This window comes from Dipteris shenzhenensis, chromosome 23, assembly GCF_047967505.1.
Source record: "Dipteris shenzhenensis isolate YYH24624 ecotype China chromosome 23, Dip_SZ_1.0, whole genome shotgun sequence".
In the NCBI taxonomy this organism is placed as follows: Eukaryota; Viridiplantae; Streptophyta; class Polypodiopsida; order Gleicheniales; family Dipteridaceae; genus Dipteris; species Dipteris shenzhenensis.
In genome coordinates, this window is record NC_141618.1 from 45027199 (window position 1) to 45045164 (window position 17966).

The window sequence follows — 17966 nt, forward strand, 5'->3', positions numbered from 1 at the left end:
GCCCTTTTTGGGGCTGTACATGGGCTGACCAGACCTGGCTGGTCTAGCCTATAAATAGGCCCCCTCTGGTGGCCTTTTGCTGCTGCTGGCTCGTCTTGGTACTGCTCCACGTGCCTCCGTACCACGCTGGCGCAGTCCTCCATGCAGCTATTTAGCCTTACCCCCTTTCCCCCTATAGTCTCAACGGGGGCTCACAGGTGGGGCAGTGACTTTTCTAACACCCCCTCTTGATGACACAGCCGTGGGCCGATCCCCATGCGTCAAATGAGGTGTTCCATCTTCTCCCTAGGAAGCACCTTCGTGAAGACATCTGAGATGATGTCGTTGGTCGAGAAGTATATCAACTCTATGACTTCTTCGTCAATGAGTTCTCGAACAAAGTGGCGGTGGACCTCGATGTGCGTAGGGAGCGGCTGAGAGGCAGGGAAGGGGAGGGGAGGGGGCGGGCTGAGAGAAAGGGAGGGGGCGGGCTGAGAGGGAGAGGAGAGGGAGCGGGCTGAGAGGGAGAGGAGGGGGAGGGGGAGGGGCTGAGGACGAGGGAGGGAGGGAGGGGCTGAGCGAGGGGCTGACGGAGAGGGTGCAGCAAGGGAGCGGGGAGGAGCAGCAGCTTCCGGCGAGGACCGATCTGGAAAAGAGGTGTTTTTTCGTGCTTGCTGGTTTACATTTCTGATTTTCAGGTGCCTTGTACTCCGTCTCTGTAGATAAAAGGGCGACAGTAGGTTTTTCCTTAGTCAGCCATGACACAGCTCCTGCTGAGAGTAAGAAACAATATCCAGAGCTTGATCTCGGGGTATCAATGTCACCTGCCCAATCACTATCACAGAAACCTCCCAACGCAATGCCTTTGGTATAAGTGATGCCGTAGGTGCACGTACCCTTCAAGTACCTTAGCACCCTCATACATGCGTCCCAATGAGCCTTCTTAAGTGTGGCGGAGAACTGACAAAGCAATCCAACTCCGAAGGAAATATCCGGTCGAGTATTGGTAAGGTAAAGAAAACTCCCCACCAAGCATCGATATAGTGATGAATCAACCAGCTGGGATGGATCACGCACACTCAACTTCAGACCAATTTCCATGGGAGTCACTACTGGTTTGCAATTTTCCATCTCAAAGCGTTTGAGCCGTTCCCTGCGATATTTCTCCTGTGAAATAAAGATACTGCTCTTTCCCTGCTTCACCTCAATCCCAAGAAACTAGTGAAGTATGCCCAATCCCAAGAAAGTAGTGAAGTATGCCTAAGTCAGTCATCTCGAACTCCTCCATGAGAAGTTGCTTGACCTAAGCAATCTTCTTCGTATGATCCCCAGTGATGATGAGATCATCCACATATAGAATCAATACCAGCCGTAAATCCCCCTCTGTGTCGAGATATCTAGAGGTTTCTAAGCGTTGTATGAGCTGAGATCGGAGTGAGAGGTGTGAGAGATTCTATCCTCCTATTTCCAACAAGAGGTGGAGCTGGCTGAGCCAAAGCAGTGGCGACGGTAGAAGTTGGTGCTTTCGCAGCCTTCTCGGCCAACCCTTTGGGGCAGTCCTTCTTTCCATGCCCAGTAATGTGGTGTCAATGGAAACAACGGTGCTCCGCGTGGTACCAATTCTGTTCGTCGGGCTATAAGTATCCTCCCGTAATGCCCGCCTTAGCTTTTTCATCCGGAGTCATCTTGAGCTTAGGCTCCATTTTCTCACCAACTGATTGCTAGTTGTCCTTCTTCTGAAAGCTATTGTCCTATGACTGAGGGCCTTTACCTGCTAGGGTTGTGGACTGTTGCGGGGCTTTGGCTCCTGGTTGGACTTGCTTAGGCTTTCTCCCATTCAGCATCATTTCCTCATTTTGAGCCAGGGTAAGCACACTATCGTAATTGAGCAGGTCGAAATTCTGGACAGGGAATCGAATGTTAGAGTCCAACCCCCCAATCAACTGCTTGAGCTTATTGGTCTCGAACACGCCTAACTGTTGGGCCAGGTTAATCACCTTATTACTATACGTTAATACCAGCAGACCATTATGGGCGAGACAAGAAGACTCGTCTTTCACGTTCAGCAAGTACTGAGGCGGTAGAAACCGAGCTTTGAGGTCACTAAGAAACGTATCCCACTTGAAACCAGTGAAACCAGTGACTTGAGTGGTCGCGGATTCGTATAAGTTTTAGACCAATGCTGCCATCAAGTCACCGCTTCACCGGCCAGATGAGTGTTGGAAAGATCACCTCCCCATTTGTAAGCCCCCATATGAGGAGAGCGTGGGGGAGGGAGACCTAGGGCATGTGCTCATGAGAAAAGGAAAGGGGGGGCTGCCACATGGGCAGCACCTCACGAGGTCAGGACAGCAAAAGAGGCTGCCATGTGGGCAGCACACAGAAGGCTGACAGAGGATAAGCATGGCAGGCCAAAAGGCGCAGCTGTCAAAACAAGATCCACGGGCCTGCAAGAGAGCGCACACGTGGCGGCAAGGGCAGACTGGAAGCACCTGCATGGCGGGCTATTTGGCAGGGCAGATGACGCAGAAGGGCAGGGCAGACCAGCATATCAGGTCGGCCACATGGAGGCCTGGTGGAGCAGCAAAGGAGGCTGCTACTAGGCAGGGACCTGCCTTTACATAGGGCTGGGCCCTTGCCTTGATTGGAGGGCCAAGGCCCTAGAAGAGTGGGCCAAAGTGCCCCGGTTTGAGAGCCCTTATAGGGCTGGGCCAGCCACAGACTGGTCGGCCAGTCTAGTCGGCCAAAATGGGCAGGCTGGTCGGTTTTTGTCAGCAAGCCCTTGGGGGCTAAAAAAGGAGGGCCTCCAGGCCCTCATTCTACATTCTCTGGAGCAGCAAGTAGGAGCAGTAGGAGCAGCAAAGAAAAGCACTTGGAGCCTATTCTGGAGGACCAAGAAGGCTGAGGAAGCTGCAGATCTAGCTCAAGGTCCTGCCCACCTAGGCTGATACATAGGCAGTAAGGTGGAGAGAACCATTCTGGATAGAAAGTCTAAAGACGCTCGAGGTGGAGCACGCGGGCTTGGGTCTAGAGATAACCGACAGATAGGAGAAGGACCTTGTGATAAGATCAAAGGACCACACCATTGGTGGGACTTTGGATCTCGCTCTTTTGTATTGTGTCCATAGCTTTGGGCAGAAATATATTATTTTGGTGGTTTCTATATCTGGCTGGTTCATTGTCTATTGATGAGTCTACACATCTATGTGATGCACATTAAGCTAAGAAGTTTGTGATTCTACTCCCCCACACACACTGTGTGAGCTCCTGGGCAATTCTATCAGTCTTCCGCTATGCATACCCTCTGTTGGTTGATTCCTAACAATGAGAGGTGGCTAGGTGGACTTTGTCTTCTTCGTCCTAAATACGAGCTGATGCAAAATGAGCTACAAATCGATGAATAAACTGCAAAACAGCTGAGTGGTCACACTTAGCGTCGTATTTCGTGAAACTCGGAGTGGACCGAGTGAGTGAGTAACCTTTGGTACGGTCGAACCCGACGAGGAAGTAGGTCTCATGTATCACCACAATGTAAATATCCTAAGTCAAAGTACAATTGACCATTCATCTGATCATAATTAAAGAGTCTTTATATGTGTTAATTATGGTCAAAGAGTTCTTTTAATGGTCAAAGAATTGACTACGATCAAAGATACTTAACTTTAGTCAAGAAAACCTGACTTCGGTCGGGGAGACTTGGTTCATTACCAAGAGGATTAACTGCGATTAACCAAAAGAACCACAGAGCTGACTACGGTCAGAGAGTGTTGACTTCGGTCAACGAGACTTGGCATGCGCCAAGAGGGTTAACTACGGTTAACCAAGATGTGCCAACTTCGGTTGGAGAGACTTTACTATAATTAAGGCGCCTCGACCCTTGGTCAAAGCCCCTTAATTATGATCAAGGGTGTTGACTTCGGTCAACCAGAGAATAAATAAATTTTTTTATATTTCTTATGTGTGCACATGTGTTCAGTGGGAACACCCATCGTGACTAGAATTAGTCCACAGTGTGTTATTTGCATGCAAAGCGCTAACAATTAATGGATACCATGGTGGTGCACTTTAATTAATTGTTGTAGGTACTAGGAAGAGTTATTTTCCTAAGCGCTACGAGAGCCTAACAAGAGTCTAGGAGGCGGTTTGCGTGACCAAGTGCTTCAAAGACTCCAAAGTTGCCCTTAGTGGCATGTAATTAGGAAAGTAATGTAGAAATTGACAAGTGGCTTGTTGCCAAGAAGGGGAGCCTGAGAGCTCATGTAATATTAATTCACGTTTTGAATTTTGTACGAGCAGCTTCCACGCTGAACTCATGTACTCCAGTTTTCTCTCAAGTAATAAAAACCTTCGAGGGGGTCCAGCCCGACAATTGTCCAACGATTGTCCTGGGCCCTAGTGTGTCTGTTGAGAGAGGGAGAAAGGGAGAGAAAATGAGAGCGTCTTTGCTGTCTTTTACGAAGGAGGATTCCATTGGTATCAGAGCTGAATTTTCATCGCTCTTCTTAGAGCGTGACGATCCAAGAGCAGGAGGTTTAGCGATGTCATGTTTGAGGTAACGCTAACCTTGATCCTCACAAGATTGTTTACTAGCCCGGAGTACCTGTGTATGAACTTGCAAGACAAGGTTTAAGGAGTCAAGTCGGCGCGCAATTGGAGGAGTTCTCCACGTAAACTGCGTACGCTGATGAGATGTTCTTCTGTCTAAGGTATCCGCATTGAGGTGGGAACAGACGTAAAACTCCAAGAGCTCACCTGAGGTTGGCTATGCCTTTGATAGGTGACAAATTGCGTTGGGCAAATTGGGGCGACGGGAGCGTTTTTGACAAGTTGGTAACCACGCAAGGCTACATAAGCTTGTAGCTCTTGACAGCTAGGGCTACTTCATTCCAGCGTTCAACGGAAGCCTAGGCGTATCATGCTTAAGTATCACACAGAGGCTTTGGATTGGTGATGCAAAGCTTCTGCAAAGCAGCGCCTCACCTGTGAGCCAATCGTGGCGTAAAGCATTGCCTAGGCCGTGAGACAAACTTTCCGTTGCCAGTTTGTGACGCTGACGAAATTCGTCATTGGGGTCCTTTGGTAATATGCAGACGAAATTTTGTCGTCTCTGAGGTCATCGCATAGAGCAATGAAGGCAAGAATATGCTGACGCGGCCTGGGCGCCAATTGGGCGCTGATGTGGCAGGCGATGTAGAGGCATGGATCACGTGGCATGGACAGAGCTGATGTGGCTTCTGTGACGTGGCATACAGCCATGTAGGTCCAACTAACGTGGCAGACACGTGTGGATGCTGACGTGGCAGTGGGAGCTAATGCTGACGTGGCACCACATGCAAGGTGATGGCATGGCAGGACACGTGGCAGACAGGTGGCTGATGTGGCAGACTTGAGGTTAAGCTAACCTAACCTTGGTTAGTGGACTGGTTAGAGGTCCAATTAGTTGACCCAACCAGATTAGTCTGGTCACTGTAACCAGACTGTGACCAGTCCAGTAACTCCATTTGCAGACTAACCAAACCAGAACCAGTCAGTTTGGTTAGTGTAACCAGTAGTTACCCATCTGGTTACTGTCCAAAAAAAAAAAGAAGTTGCAGAGACTGTTTCTGCTAGCAGTTTTCACCTATCTGAGAGAGTATTTACTGTCAGAAAAAGCAGAAATCAGAGAAAAATCAGAGATTTGCACAAGCAAAGGGATGCATGCCTTTGTGCTCAGGAAAAGGGAATCAGATGCATACCCAATGCTTTTTGCAGCAGCCAGAGAAGGGGCAATATAGTTGTTGATGCCTTGGCAACTTTGTGGGTATATGCCTTGAGTTGACAGCCCGGTACTAGCATAGATTGTGAATGCAAGACACCTCTTGTTGAGGTAATTTTTCTCTTTGAAAAGCAAACGTTGCATGCATTAGTTGCATACACAGTGTGTGTGAGAAACTTGCAGATCTCAGACAAGTTGTAAGAAAATGGCCCAATCACCTATCCAGTCGGATTCACAAGATAGGGATGCACATCCAAACAGAGAAGTGTGCAGCAAAATCAGCAAGAATTTGAGCAGATGGTACGCAACCGTATGCAAGAGATGGAAAATCTCTGAAGGGATCCAAGAGCTCAGCATTTGTTTCAAGCAGAAAATATGCCTAATGCAATGATGTGCCAATGCCAGAGGCACACTCTCGTGTACAGCCCGAGAGAGAGATCTCATAGGGGACGGTCTCATAGCAAGAAGAGATCGAGGCACCATCACCGATCTCCAAGTTCTTCATCGTCTTACCTTGAGCTCAACTTCTGCATCTTCTTCTTTATCAGATAAACCATCCTGGAAAAGAAGGAAACACAAGAAGTCTAGGAAAAGTGAGTCTTCCAGAGAGACCGAGGTAATCTGTCAAGTTTATGACCTATAATGGACAATATGGTCATACAGACAAAGCATTAGAGTTCATCACGCAATTTGATGCTGCATTCGGTACAAAAAAGTTTTCAGAATCCTCCAAGTTAAGAATGGTCAGTTTGCACTTGACAGCGACAGCTAGTGCATGGTGGAGTGCACAGACCACAGATGGGTCAGCCCAAAAGAGATGGAAGGACTTCAAGAAAGCCTTCTACCAGCAGTTTATGCCTAAACAGTTTAGAGATCATGTTCTTCAAGATTGGGACAGTTTGCATATGGATGCAGGAGATATAGTGGATGTGTACAACCAAAAGCTTTGGGATGCTTATTTGCAAGTTGCACCATTCAAAAAGATCTCCAAAGGAACCCAAATGAGAAACTACAAAGCAGGTCTCAGTCCAAGAATCCAGGCAATAGTGAATGCTTTGGGGGCAAAGAACATTCAAGACCTTATGCATTCAGCTTCAGTAGCTAGTCTTGTGCCGTTACAAGATCCATCCACAGTACTATCCTTGCATGCAGGACATGCTGAAAGAAAGAAAACTGATTTTTCAAAATCAGAAAAGAAAGAGTACCCCAAGCTTGAAAAGAAAGGGTTTCAGCCTCAAAAGCCAAGGGGTACTCAGTTTTCAAAGTCATATAAAGGCAAATCCCCATTCACTCCTGAACAAATAGCTGAATTCCGCAGAGATGGGAAATGCTTTAAGTGTGGGAAAGAGGGGCATATGGCTGCCCAATGCCCTAAGAAGCCTTCGGGTTCTAAGGAGCAAAAAAAGCCACAAGTACCACCGAGGCCAATGGTGGGAGCAATCCCAAATGTTTTGGGGAGTACCTCAGACCCAAAGGGAAAAGAGCTTTTGCTATCATGGGGAAAGATAAGAGATCAGCAAGCATTAATCCTATTTGATCCACGGTCTACAGACAATTTCATATCTAAAGATTTAGCCCTGAGATTAGGGATAAAAACTGAAGAGCTAGGCAAAGCTCTTGATGTTAATCAAATGTTCCAAGGGAATGTAGTGCAAGTTACTCCTTTGATTGGAAAGCTTCGTGTCCATGTGCAGAGCTATGTAGATCAGGAGGACTTCTTAATCTCTCCTCTCAAGCAGCTTGATGTTGTACTTGGTACACCGTGGTTCCATCGAAAGGAAGTAACAATAGAATACCCTCAGAGGGTGCTGAGTTTTATCCATAGGGGGGAAAACCAGCGTTTAGTTGCCAGCAATAAAGGGGAGACTATCCCCATTGTATCTGATGTTACATGTGGTAAAGCAATAAAGTCTGCAATTTCCGCATACATGGTTTTTGTAAAAGAAAAAGAGAATGATATGCATGCTGAAATGAATGATGCAGACAAAGATAAATTTCAGTTTCTTGTAAACTTTAAGCTTTGCCAGGGGAGTTACCCCCAGAGAGACCAGAGGATCATCAGATAGAGTTAATGCCTGGTAGTGAGCCACCAAATAGACCACCTTATAGAGTCAGTGCCACTCAAAGAGAGGAGATTATGGCTCAGGTGCAGGACTTGTTGTCCAAAGGGTTGATTCAGCCGAGCTCGTCTCCTTTTTGCTCACCAGTACTTCTAGTACAAAAGAAAGATGGTTCTTTTCGAATGTGCATTGATTATCGTGCATTGAATAAGATGACCATCAAAAATAGATTTCCGATACCACGCATTGATGATGTGCTTGACCAGCTCAAAGGAGCAACAGTTTTCAGCAGGATAGACTTGAAGAGTGGCTATCCTAAAGTCAAGATGCAACCACAAGATGTGCATAAGACAGCTTTTCGCACTACATTCGGGTTGTATGAATACCTAGTGATGCCTTTTGGGTTGACAAATGCTCCAGCCACATTCAATAGAATAATGGATCACATCTTCCGAAAGTACAGGCATTTCACGGGTACTTTCTTTGATGATATCCTAGTCTTTTCAAAGACAGAAGAAGAGCACAAGGAACATCTTGCTTTGGTATTTCAAGAACTTCGAAATCATCAGCTTTTTGCCAATAGCAAGAAAAGTGAATTCTTTTTTAAAGAGATCCATTATCTGGGGCATATAATAACCAAAAATAGGATACAGATGGATCCTGCAAAGATTTGAGTCATCCAAGAATGGCCTGAGTTGAAAACTATGCATGAAGTCTGTAGTTTTTTGGGACTTTGCTCCTACTATAGGAGATTCATCAGGCATTTTGCTGATATTGCAGCTCCATTACATGACCTTACTAAGAAAAATGCAATCTTCACATGGGGAATATCACAAAAGAAAGCATTCAATACACTCAAGGAGAAGTTGACTACAGAGCCTATTCTTGTACTCCCGAATCTTTATCAACCTTTTGATGTTGATTGCGATCCCTGTGGAGAGTGTGTTGGGGCTGCATTACATCAAAATGAACATGTAGTAGCATACGAGAGCCGAAGATTGCGTGATGCTGAAGGATATCTGGGAATTTATGAAAAAGAATTGTTGGCTGTAGTTCATGCCATTCATACATGGAAGCACTATCTTTTGGGTGCAGATTTTACTGTTAAAACAGATCACCAAAGTCTGAGATATTTTCTAACTCACACAAAACTTTTAGAGAAGCATATGAAATGGGCAAATATGCTGTCAATGTATCATTTTCAGATTGTCCATACCCCAGGAATTCGGAACAGAGTGACAGATGCCTTGTCCCGAAGACCCCGAGATTTTACAGCAAATGCAAGAGGGGTAGTCCACTAGTCACTATTCCCTAAAAGATGGGTATCTAATGAAAGATGACTGCCTATGCATCACCCAGGAGATGAGGAAAAAGATTTTGGAGGAATGCCATGCACCTCCCTATGCTGGACATAGAGGAATTACAGCAACAACTTTAGCACTAGAGAGGTATTTCTTTTGGCCAGGTATGCTGAAAGATATACATCAGTTTGTTACTAAATGCCTTACGTGTCAGAAAGTGAAGTATGATAGACGGAAGGCACCTGGCCTACTTATGCCTCTTCCTGTGCCTCAGGCACCATGGGAAAGTATTACAATGGACTTCATTTTTTATTTGCCAAGATCAAAGTCAGGGAATGATGGGATTTGGACTATCATTGATAGATTCAGCAAGCAAGCTCATTTCATTCCGGTTCGCAAAACCATAAAGGCAGATCATATGGCTAAGCTTTTCATGGCACAGATCTTTAAGCACCATGGTATGCCTAAGTCCATTGTCAGTGGAGAGCTTTATTTGATAATATGGGGACGAATCTGCATTTTTCTTCTTCTTTCCATCCCCAGACAGATGGTCAAAGTGAAGTAGCAAATTCTACAGCATTGGATATGCTGAAATGCTACGTGGGTGACCAAGGTTCAGACTGGGAAAAGTACCTACCATTGGTAGAGTTTGCTTACAATGATACAGTACACAGCTCTACAGGGAAAGCCCCCTTCGAGGTCATATATGGGAAGGTGATTCTGCCACCTATACTGAGGACCAAGGATGAAATATTTGCAGCTGATCAGTTTGTGAGACCTCCAGAGAGCTTACAGCAACTGAAAGGTCTCAAGAGAAGCATAAAAGAGCTGCAGATAAGCATAGGAGACAGCTAGATCTCAAGGAAGGGGATTGGGTACTTTTGAAGTTCAAGAAAGCTAGGCTCCGTAAGTTCAAAGGCAAACAAGAAGTGTATGCAAAGTTATCTCCTAGGTACTATGGCCCTTTCAAGGTTACAAAAAAAATAAATAAGGTTGCATACAGGTTGGCATTGCCAGAGCATTGGAGGATTCACAATGCATTCCATGTGAGTCTTCTAAAGAAATTCCAGGGGCCAAAGCCTACAGAGCCAGTATCAAAGGATCCACCAGAAGTGGATGAGCTCGAGGAGGTCCTTAAGCCAAAGCAGATTGTGTACCATACTGTACGCAAAGGCCCTCAAGGCAGGCCCTCAAGGCAAGGAGTTTTACAGGTACCTTTATACGGCATTAGATGCCAAGTGGATGGATGAAGACATGTTGTCCGATCATCCACAGCTTTTGGATGTTTACAAGGAAGCTTTTTAGTGGAGGTCAACTGACTAGAAGCCGAGGGGATGTCACCACAATGTAAATATCCTAAGTCAAAATACAGTTGACCATTCATCTCATCATAATTAAAGAGTTTTTATATGTGTTAATTATGGTCAAAGAGTTCTTTTAATGGTCAAAGAATTGACTCCAGTCAAGATACTTGACTCTGGTCAAGAAAACTTGACTTCGGTCAAGGAGACTTGGTTCATTACCAAGAGGGTTAACTACGGTTAACCAAAGAACCACACAACTAACTACGGTTAGAGAGTGTTGACTTTGGTCAACGAGACTTGGCATGCGCCAAGAGGATTAACTACGATGCCAACTTCAGTTGGAGAGTTGTGCCAACCTCGGTTGGAGAGACTTGACTATAATTAAGGCGCCTCGACCCTTGGTCAAAGCCCTTTAATTATGATCAAGGGCGTTGACTTCGGTCAACCAGAGAATAAATATATTTTTTTATATTTGTTATGTGTGCACATGTGTTCAGTGGGAACGCCCACCATGACTAGAATTAGTCCACAGTGTGTTATTTGCATGCAAAGCGCTAACAATTAATGGGTACCATGGTGGTGCGCTTTAATTAATTGTTGCAGGTACTAGGAAGAGTTATTTTCCTAAGCGCTGCGGGAACCTAACAAGAGTCTAGGTTGCGGTTCGCATAACCAAGTGCTTCAAAGACTCCAGAGTTGCCCTTAGTGGCATGTAATTAGGAAAGTAATGTAGAAATTGACAAGTGGCTTACTACCAAGAAGGGGAGCTTGAGAGCTCATGTAATATTAATTCACGTTTTGAATTTTGTATGAAGAGCTTCCACGCTCAACTCATGTACTCCAATTTTCTCTCAAGTAATAAAAACCTTCGGGAGGGTCCAACCCGACGATTGTCCTGGGCCCTAGTGTGTCTGTTGAGAGAGGGAGAAAGGGAGAGAAAATGAGAGCATCTTTGATGTCTTTTACGAAGGAGGATTCCATCATGGGTTTCTTCATATACAAATGGAAATAGGGTCTGATGTCGATATATACAATGGAACAAAGCAGTTTCCTAAAATGAGTGGATCCTTGGGTGATTTCTAAGTTGACTTGGGCTTGTATTGTGGTTTTGCTAGCCTGCGTGGTAGCTGACATATGTTTGTGCTGGAGCAACATAGCTTCTCGGTCGAGTCAGTGTTGTTTCTCGGCTTGGGCCATCTTGTCACACTGAAGTGCCGCCTCTTATTTGTGCTCCTCAAGCATCAACAAGAGCAATTTCGAATTCTGAGAGTCCCTTGCCTTCTTCAGGTTTGTCCTCCTCTGTAGTTTTTTTTTTTTCTTCGAGCTATTTTTGCCTTTCCTCCAGCTGCTTGTCCTTTTCATCCAGCTTCCATGAAGTTTCTTCAAGCTGAGCCAAGAGGAGTTTGTTCTATTCCATGAGCTTCTCTAACATCGCTTGAGTGCTTGGCAGAAGCGTACTTTCTTTTTCTTCATGATAGTCGAAGCTCTGCTCTTGTTCTCTCTGCTGCTCCATGATCTGGTCTGTGTGTCCCTTTTGAATCTCAACAAAACCATGCACTCGCGGTAGTCAAGCTAGATTACAGACCGAAGCTCTAATACCAATGTAACATGCAACAGTGAATGATCGTGTAACACGCAGCAAGACATTTAAACCTTTGTGCGAGGCGTATGCGTATGCACTGAGAGAGAGAGAGAGAGAGAGAGAGAGAGAGAGAATAGGTTAGAGATAATGTCGACGACACCAGATTGGGTCCCTGTACCCACTGAGGGCCCCCTCCCCAAATGGGGAAGGATTTACTTTATACTTGGAGAACTACAAAAGAATACAACTGACACTCCTTCAGAGAGCTCGGGAGACAACTCAGAGGATGACCCTTCGATATGGAGAGCTGACCCACAAATGCCTAAGAAGCAACCCAAATCTCGAACAAGACCACGCTGCCCACACATAAGATGTGAACCACTGTGCAAGGCTATTGAAGAGGCTTGTGCTGTCCCCGGGCATGCAGTGGAGCTGCGTGAGCATGAGAGATGAAGGGAAGATGGAAATCTGAGCTATGGAGCTTGAGAGATCTATATGAAAGCTGAGAGATATGGAGCTAAAGAGAGCTGTGAAAGAACTGAGAAAAGAGCTGAAAACTGCTGCTGAACAGGAACCCCAAACCTCAACTCCGAGCCGGGATATAGTACTACGTGGACACCTTCTTGGATCACCCTTAAGGACTGCTGAACTGATTGCTGTCTTGCAGGGGCCTTCTGGAAGGGCTTAGGGCTGCACAGTGCTGGAGAACTGGAAGTTTTTGCTGAGAGCTGGATGAGAAATGAGGCCAGCACACCCCCCTTTAAATAGGGGGCTGCGGAGCTGGTTGAGAGTAAGCCAACCAGCCTGAAACAGGCCGACCAGCCAGTCAGCTAGGGAACACTTCCCAAGCCCTTTGCTGCCTCGGGAGGGGCACATGGCAGCCTATAAAGGCCAGCCCATTCTTCCTTAATGGGGAGCTCAATTGAAACCGGCCTCTAATCACTCAGAGGGCAGTGGAACTAAACCTTTAATCACTTCAGCACTTATTTACAGCTCACAAAGCATATATCACAACCATTAACCATTGCATGATCACCATTTGGCATTTACCCATTTGTTCACAAACAAAACCACTGAAAAAGGGATGGAGGCTAGAATGCCCCTGCTCAACAGACATAGACAAGTGCACCCGATTGGCCCCAAACACCGTGGCGCCCCTTTCGGTATTTCTTTATATTTCACAGTGAAATGATTACAAGTTGCATCTGGGAGACCTTCCCTGCAACTGAGCACGCAGCCCCAATTCACTAAGCCTTCGCAAGGCTTTCAAGCATAGAACACCATCACATAAGTGCACTTAACCCATAGGCTCAACCCAAAGGCATTCTCTTTTCCGAGTGCAATTCCATTGGCTGTCCAGATGCAATCACACTGCACCCCAGCTGCACTCTCTTTGAGTGGTTTCCAAATGGTATTCACAAAGCTTTTCAAAGCTCCAAAATAAAATCAGCAAAGTACCCAACCAAAGAATGACTCATGTAGCACTGCCTAGGCACCTGTGAGCCAAGAAAGAGGCGGCACACGAGGCCAACCAATAGCTTATGGCAAAAAGAAATTGCAGCAGCAAAATCACAACTCACCAAGCCCTCAAAACTCGAACCAAGTCCTCAATCGCCAAGAGGACATAGTAGCCAATGCCCAATTGCATTCTCAGCCAAAGAGGAGTGCAAAGGCATGAAGAAAGAGCATTTACAAGAGCCGACCAGCAAGAATTCCACTCAAAAATGTGAAAAGAAGCACTCATGTCGTGAAGAAGTGGGAGTTCTTGGGCTCAAAAGAAGTGTGCTTCAGAGAGAAATGCATTGAGAAGGTTTTGGAGAAGTTTCATCGCCGGAAAGTCCTCCAAAATTGAGAAAAACCAGTCAACCAGCGCGTGGGACCACTCGAAATTCAACGGAAAGCTGTAGCTTTGCAAGAGGAGAGGCCCAGGAGGCGGTAGAAGCAAAAAGGTCCAAAAAAAGCCACTTTTGCAAATTCGACCAGCAAAAGAAGTGCTCAGCTCTGCCCGTTCTACCAAACGCACGGAGGGAAAAGCATATCGCTACGAAGGGGAGGCAGAGGGGAAGCCATCGGGCCAAACAGAAATCGAGGAATCCAAACGGGTGAGGAGTTATGAAGAAAAACGGAATTCAGCTGAAGGAGGCTGAAAAACTAGTCCAAAATCTCAACAAAGGGAGAAGATGAGAGAGAAAACCACACATGTGAAGTTTAGAAGACCCACGAAGGTCCAGGAATGGCAAAGGAGCATGTAGAAGGCACTAGAGCCACCTGGAACTCTAGGGGGGCCACTGAAGGTACATGGCCCTCTAGGGGACCCATTAAAAATGCCACATCATCATTTCCCAACAACCACTCTTTTAATTCCTTGGAATGCCTTTGGGCCTAGGGATTACTTACGCTTATGTGCTAGGCACCATGCCGCGTTTAATTACACATTATTAAGCCCACGCTTGGACTTTTAAAACCAAAGTTGTCACGGTCTTGTAGTACATTAAAGTACTTAGAATTTCACGCCCCCGTGACATACCCCTCTCTTGAAACAACAAACCACAGTTTGCTACCCCGAAACACATGAGCGAGCATGAAATATAGCATAAAAGAGTATACAAGAAAGCCGCAGCTATAGTATACAGAGAGAGTGAAAATATGGCTAGGAGAGGCATGCATCCATCCATATACACTGCTCAAAATCTATGTGATCCTCGACGATCAATAGTCAAGATGCATCAATATCATGAGGTCTCACAGCAGAAACACAGTCAACTCAGTATCTCGGATGAAACATACAGTGTCATCAAGCAACCTCATGAAATCACAGTGAGCCCGTCTGTACTAAGGGAGTGGAGGTGCTTCCCCCCTCTCGAACACCAGGTAATACTCCAGACGTTCGCTCTACTGAACTACCTGTAGGAGCCTAGACCGCAGTCGGCTCTAATTGGAAAGCATCAAGGTAAAGCTGCAATATCCCAGGTGAATCTGCCGGTTCACCTTCCTCCATCCATTTCGCATCAAGTGATGGGTAATTTTGAAATTTTACCAAGTAGCGACGGATAACTTTACCCTTGAGCTTTCTATCCCTGTGTGCCAGAATCTGCTCTGGGACCAGAAGTTCATCTTGTTCTTCCACTTCAGGCTGCACCTCATCAGGTAAATCCTCGGGAATATCTCCATGATATTGCTTTAATAAGCCCACATGAAAGGCATTATGTATCTTCCAATGCGGAGGCAACTTCAGCCTGTAAGCTACCTCGTTTATCTTTTCAGAAACCTGAAAAGGACCATAGTAACGCATGTTCAGCTTTGTGTACAACCTTTCCTTGCCTTTCTTATTTTTCAGCCTTGCCTTCTGAAAACGCAGCAAAATCCAATCACCTTCTGTGAATACCAATTCCCTACGGTGCTTATCTGCTGCTCTTTTCTGCTTGTCTTGACTTCTTTGCAAGACATATTTGATCTTCTTGTAAGCCTCTTCAAGGCTTTCCACAAAACGATCAGCTTCGAAGATTTTCTCTTTTGTATGCAAAATGGGAGGTATCTTCCTGGCACCTTCCACTATTTCTAAAGGTGCTTTACCTGTGGATGTGTGCACCGTATTATTGTAAGCATATTCCAGTAAAGGCAAATAATGCTCCCATTTGCTTTTGTGGTCTGAGACATAGCATTTAAACATATCCAAGATGGTAGAGTTTTCCTGCTCCGATTGTCCATCAGACTGAGGGTGAAAAGATGACGAAAAATTCAGCATAGTGCCCATATTTTCAAACAGTCCTCTCCAAAAGAGACTGGTCATCCTCGGATCTCTATCACTGATTATGGATTCAGGCATCCCATGATACTTGAAGACATGCTGCAAAAACAATTTAGCCATTTGATCTGAAGACATGCTGCAAAAACAATTTGGCCATTTGATCTGCTGTAATTTTCTTTCTTACTGGCACAAAGTGGGCTTGTTTGCTAAACTTGCAAATTATTATCCACAATCCATCATGTCCAGTAGGAATACGTGGAAGATCAAACACAAAATCCATAGCTATGCTTTGCCATGGTCTATCCGGAATTGGCAAAGGGTGTAACAACCCAGGTGCCTTCTGCCTGTCAAACTTTACTTTCTAACAAACCATGCATGTTCTCACATATTCTTCCACATCTTTCCTCAAAGATGGCCGATAAAAGTATTGCTCCACTACTGTAATTGTTGCTGTAATTCCCCTATGTCCTGCATATGGAGGACAGAAGATAGTTCTGCGTCACGTTCTGTCTAAACTAGTCATCATTGGATTTCCTCTTAGCCATTCCTAGAACCCATGGACGTGACAACTCCTTACCCCTTACAATTACAAGCTCTGAGATGAATGATGTACCTCGATGCCTTACTGCCTCATCTACGACAATATTCAACGCTGAGCGTCATTTGATTGCATTATGTGAAACCAGCTGAAAGAGATCTTATTCCGTAAATTTGTGCAACCTTAACAGATACAATTTACAGATTTCGACGATCTCTGGCTTACCTGAATCAACCCCATCTCACCGCCAGCGACGAACAATTGCCCGTCTGGTCGAAAAACGCCCGAATATGCCTAGATATCGCACGAAAAATAGAGGGCACGGCACTTTAGTGGAAACTATGAACTTTGCCACCAGCTTTGCGCTTGAAAGTGCAGAGTTTTGCATACCACATCAGTAAAGCGCGATATAGTCTTCTTGACTCGACAGGTTTCTCCGTCGTATACAGTAATCTGCACGACCAAAGATTAGCATAACACCAGGGCCATTGCAATTCGGAGCTAACAATCTGATAAGAAAGGTGCTGCTCACCCGGGTGGAGGACGTGACGGCAAAGTCATGAGGGGGTTCAGGACAGAAATGCACGCAAGAAACGCCAGCTATCTGTTGTTCGATGGATTTGGTGGAGAAAGACTTCCAATATTTGGATTCCAAGGCAGAAGGCTTTCTGGAGGGAGCAAATTTTTTGGCTCGAACAGGCTGGTAGCTCGGAGGAGCTTCCATGGAGCTTGGACGGTCGACAAACCCTGAACCCTCCTCTCTAGTGACAAAACCTCGATCAAGCTCTTTCTCTTGTAGTTCTCACAGTAGAGCTTATATTCAAACTTTCAAGCACCCAAACGAAGTACTCAAGCCCTCCAAAACTAAAGAGAAGTTGCCCACTCTAACGTATTGCGGTGTCTCCTTCATGCGCAAATTTAAGTAATGGAGTGCCTTCGAGGCTTTTGGCCTAGTCTTGGAGGCTCGAGCATGGAGTCCTCGGTGTGGCGTGTGTGAGTGCCAAAGTTGTGGACCCATTGCCCACCGATGCACGGCGGGGTGCCCCTTGATAGGGCCACAGGTGTGTGAGTGTTATGTGGGTGTGTTCCTTTTTTTCTTTTTTTTTAAGTAAGTAATGGAGTCGGCTATCCAATATGCATAGGAAGTGTGAGATCTTGTTTGCTCTTCACTCAGCTAATCACAGCTGCAAAGGTCTTAAACATCTCATTTGAAGCAGCAAATTTCTTATAAAATGGAACACGGCTACTCTGATGGTTAGCACAGAAGTTTGGAGGCAGAGGATAACGAGGGTTTGGAAGGCTACACCTTCAGCCAAGCTAAATTATTGTGGAAAGTTTTGGAGTGCGAATTGCCGACAAGAGATAGGCTATCCAAGTGGAATGATAAAATCTCCCCCCTTTGCCCTCCTCTATGTGGGATCTACAAGGAGAATGTTCTACACCTCTTCTAGGCTTGCTTCCACTCAAGGGAAATCTAGAATAAGACAATAAGATGGTTGAAGGAACATTCTGTGTTTATTCAAATATCTTGCAAGGGTAACCCTGCTAGGGGGTAAAAGGAACTTGAGAGCGGTGACTATTATGCACATATGGTACCTCAGGAATGATGCTATTTTCTGAAGAGAGAAGAGAACAATTCCAAGATTTGAGTTCATCTAGGATGACATTAGACGACAAATCAGCATCTCCCTTTTGCTTT

General features: G+C 45.6%; 1 protein-coding gene across 2 annotated transcripts in view; it reads right to left on the bottom strand.

Moving 5' to 3' along the window:
- The window catches only part of LOC147887443 (protein SLOW WALKER 1-like), a 70344-nt gene extending 53285 nt beyond the window's left edge, over positions 1–17059 (bottom strand). For both annotated transcript variants that reach the window (XM_087394826.1, XM_087394825.1), the window contains exons 1-3: positions 16800–17059; positions 16658–16720; positions 16493–16561 (exon numbers count right to left, since the gene is read on the bottom strand). In XM_087394826.1, coding sequence (XP_087250952.1) covers positions 16493–16561; positions 16658–16720; positions 16800–16991 — 324 coding nt within the window. In that variant the 5' untranslated portion in view covers positions 16992–17059. The remainder of the gene's footprint in view (positions 1–16492; positions 16562–16657; positions 16721–16799) is intronic.
- Between the last annotated feature and the right edge of the window lie 907 nt (positions 17060–17966).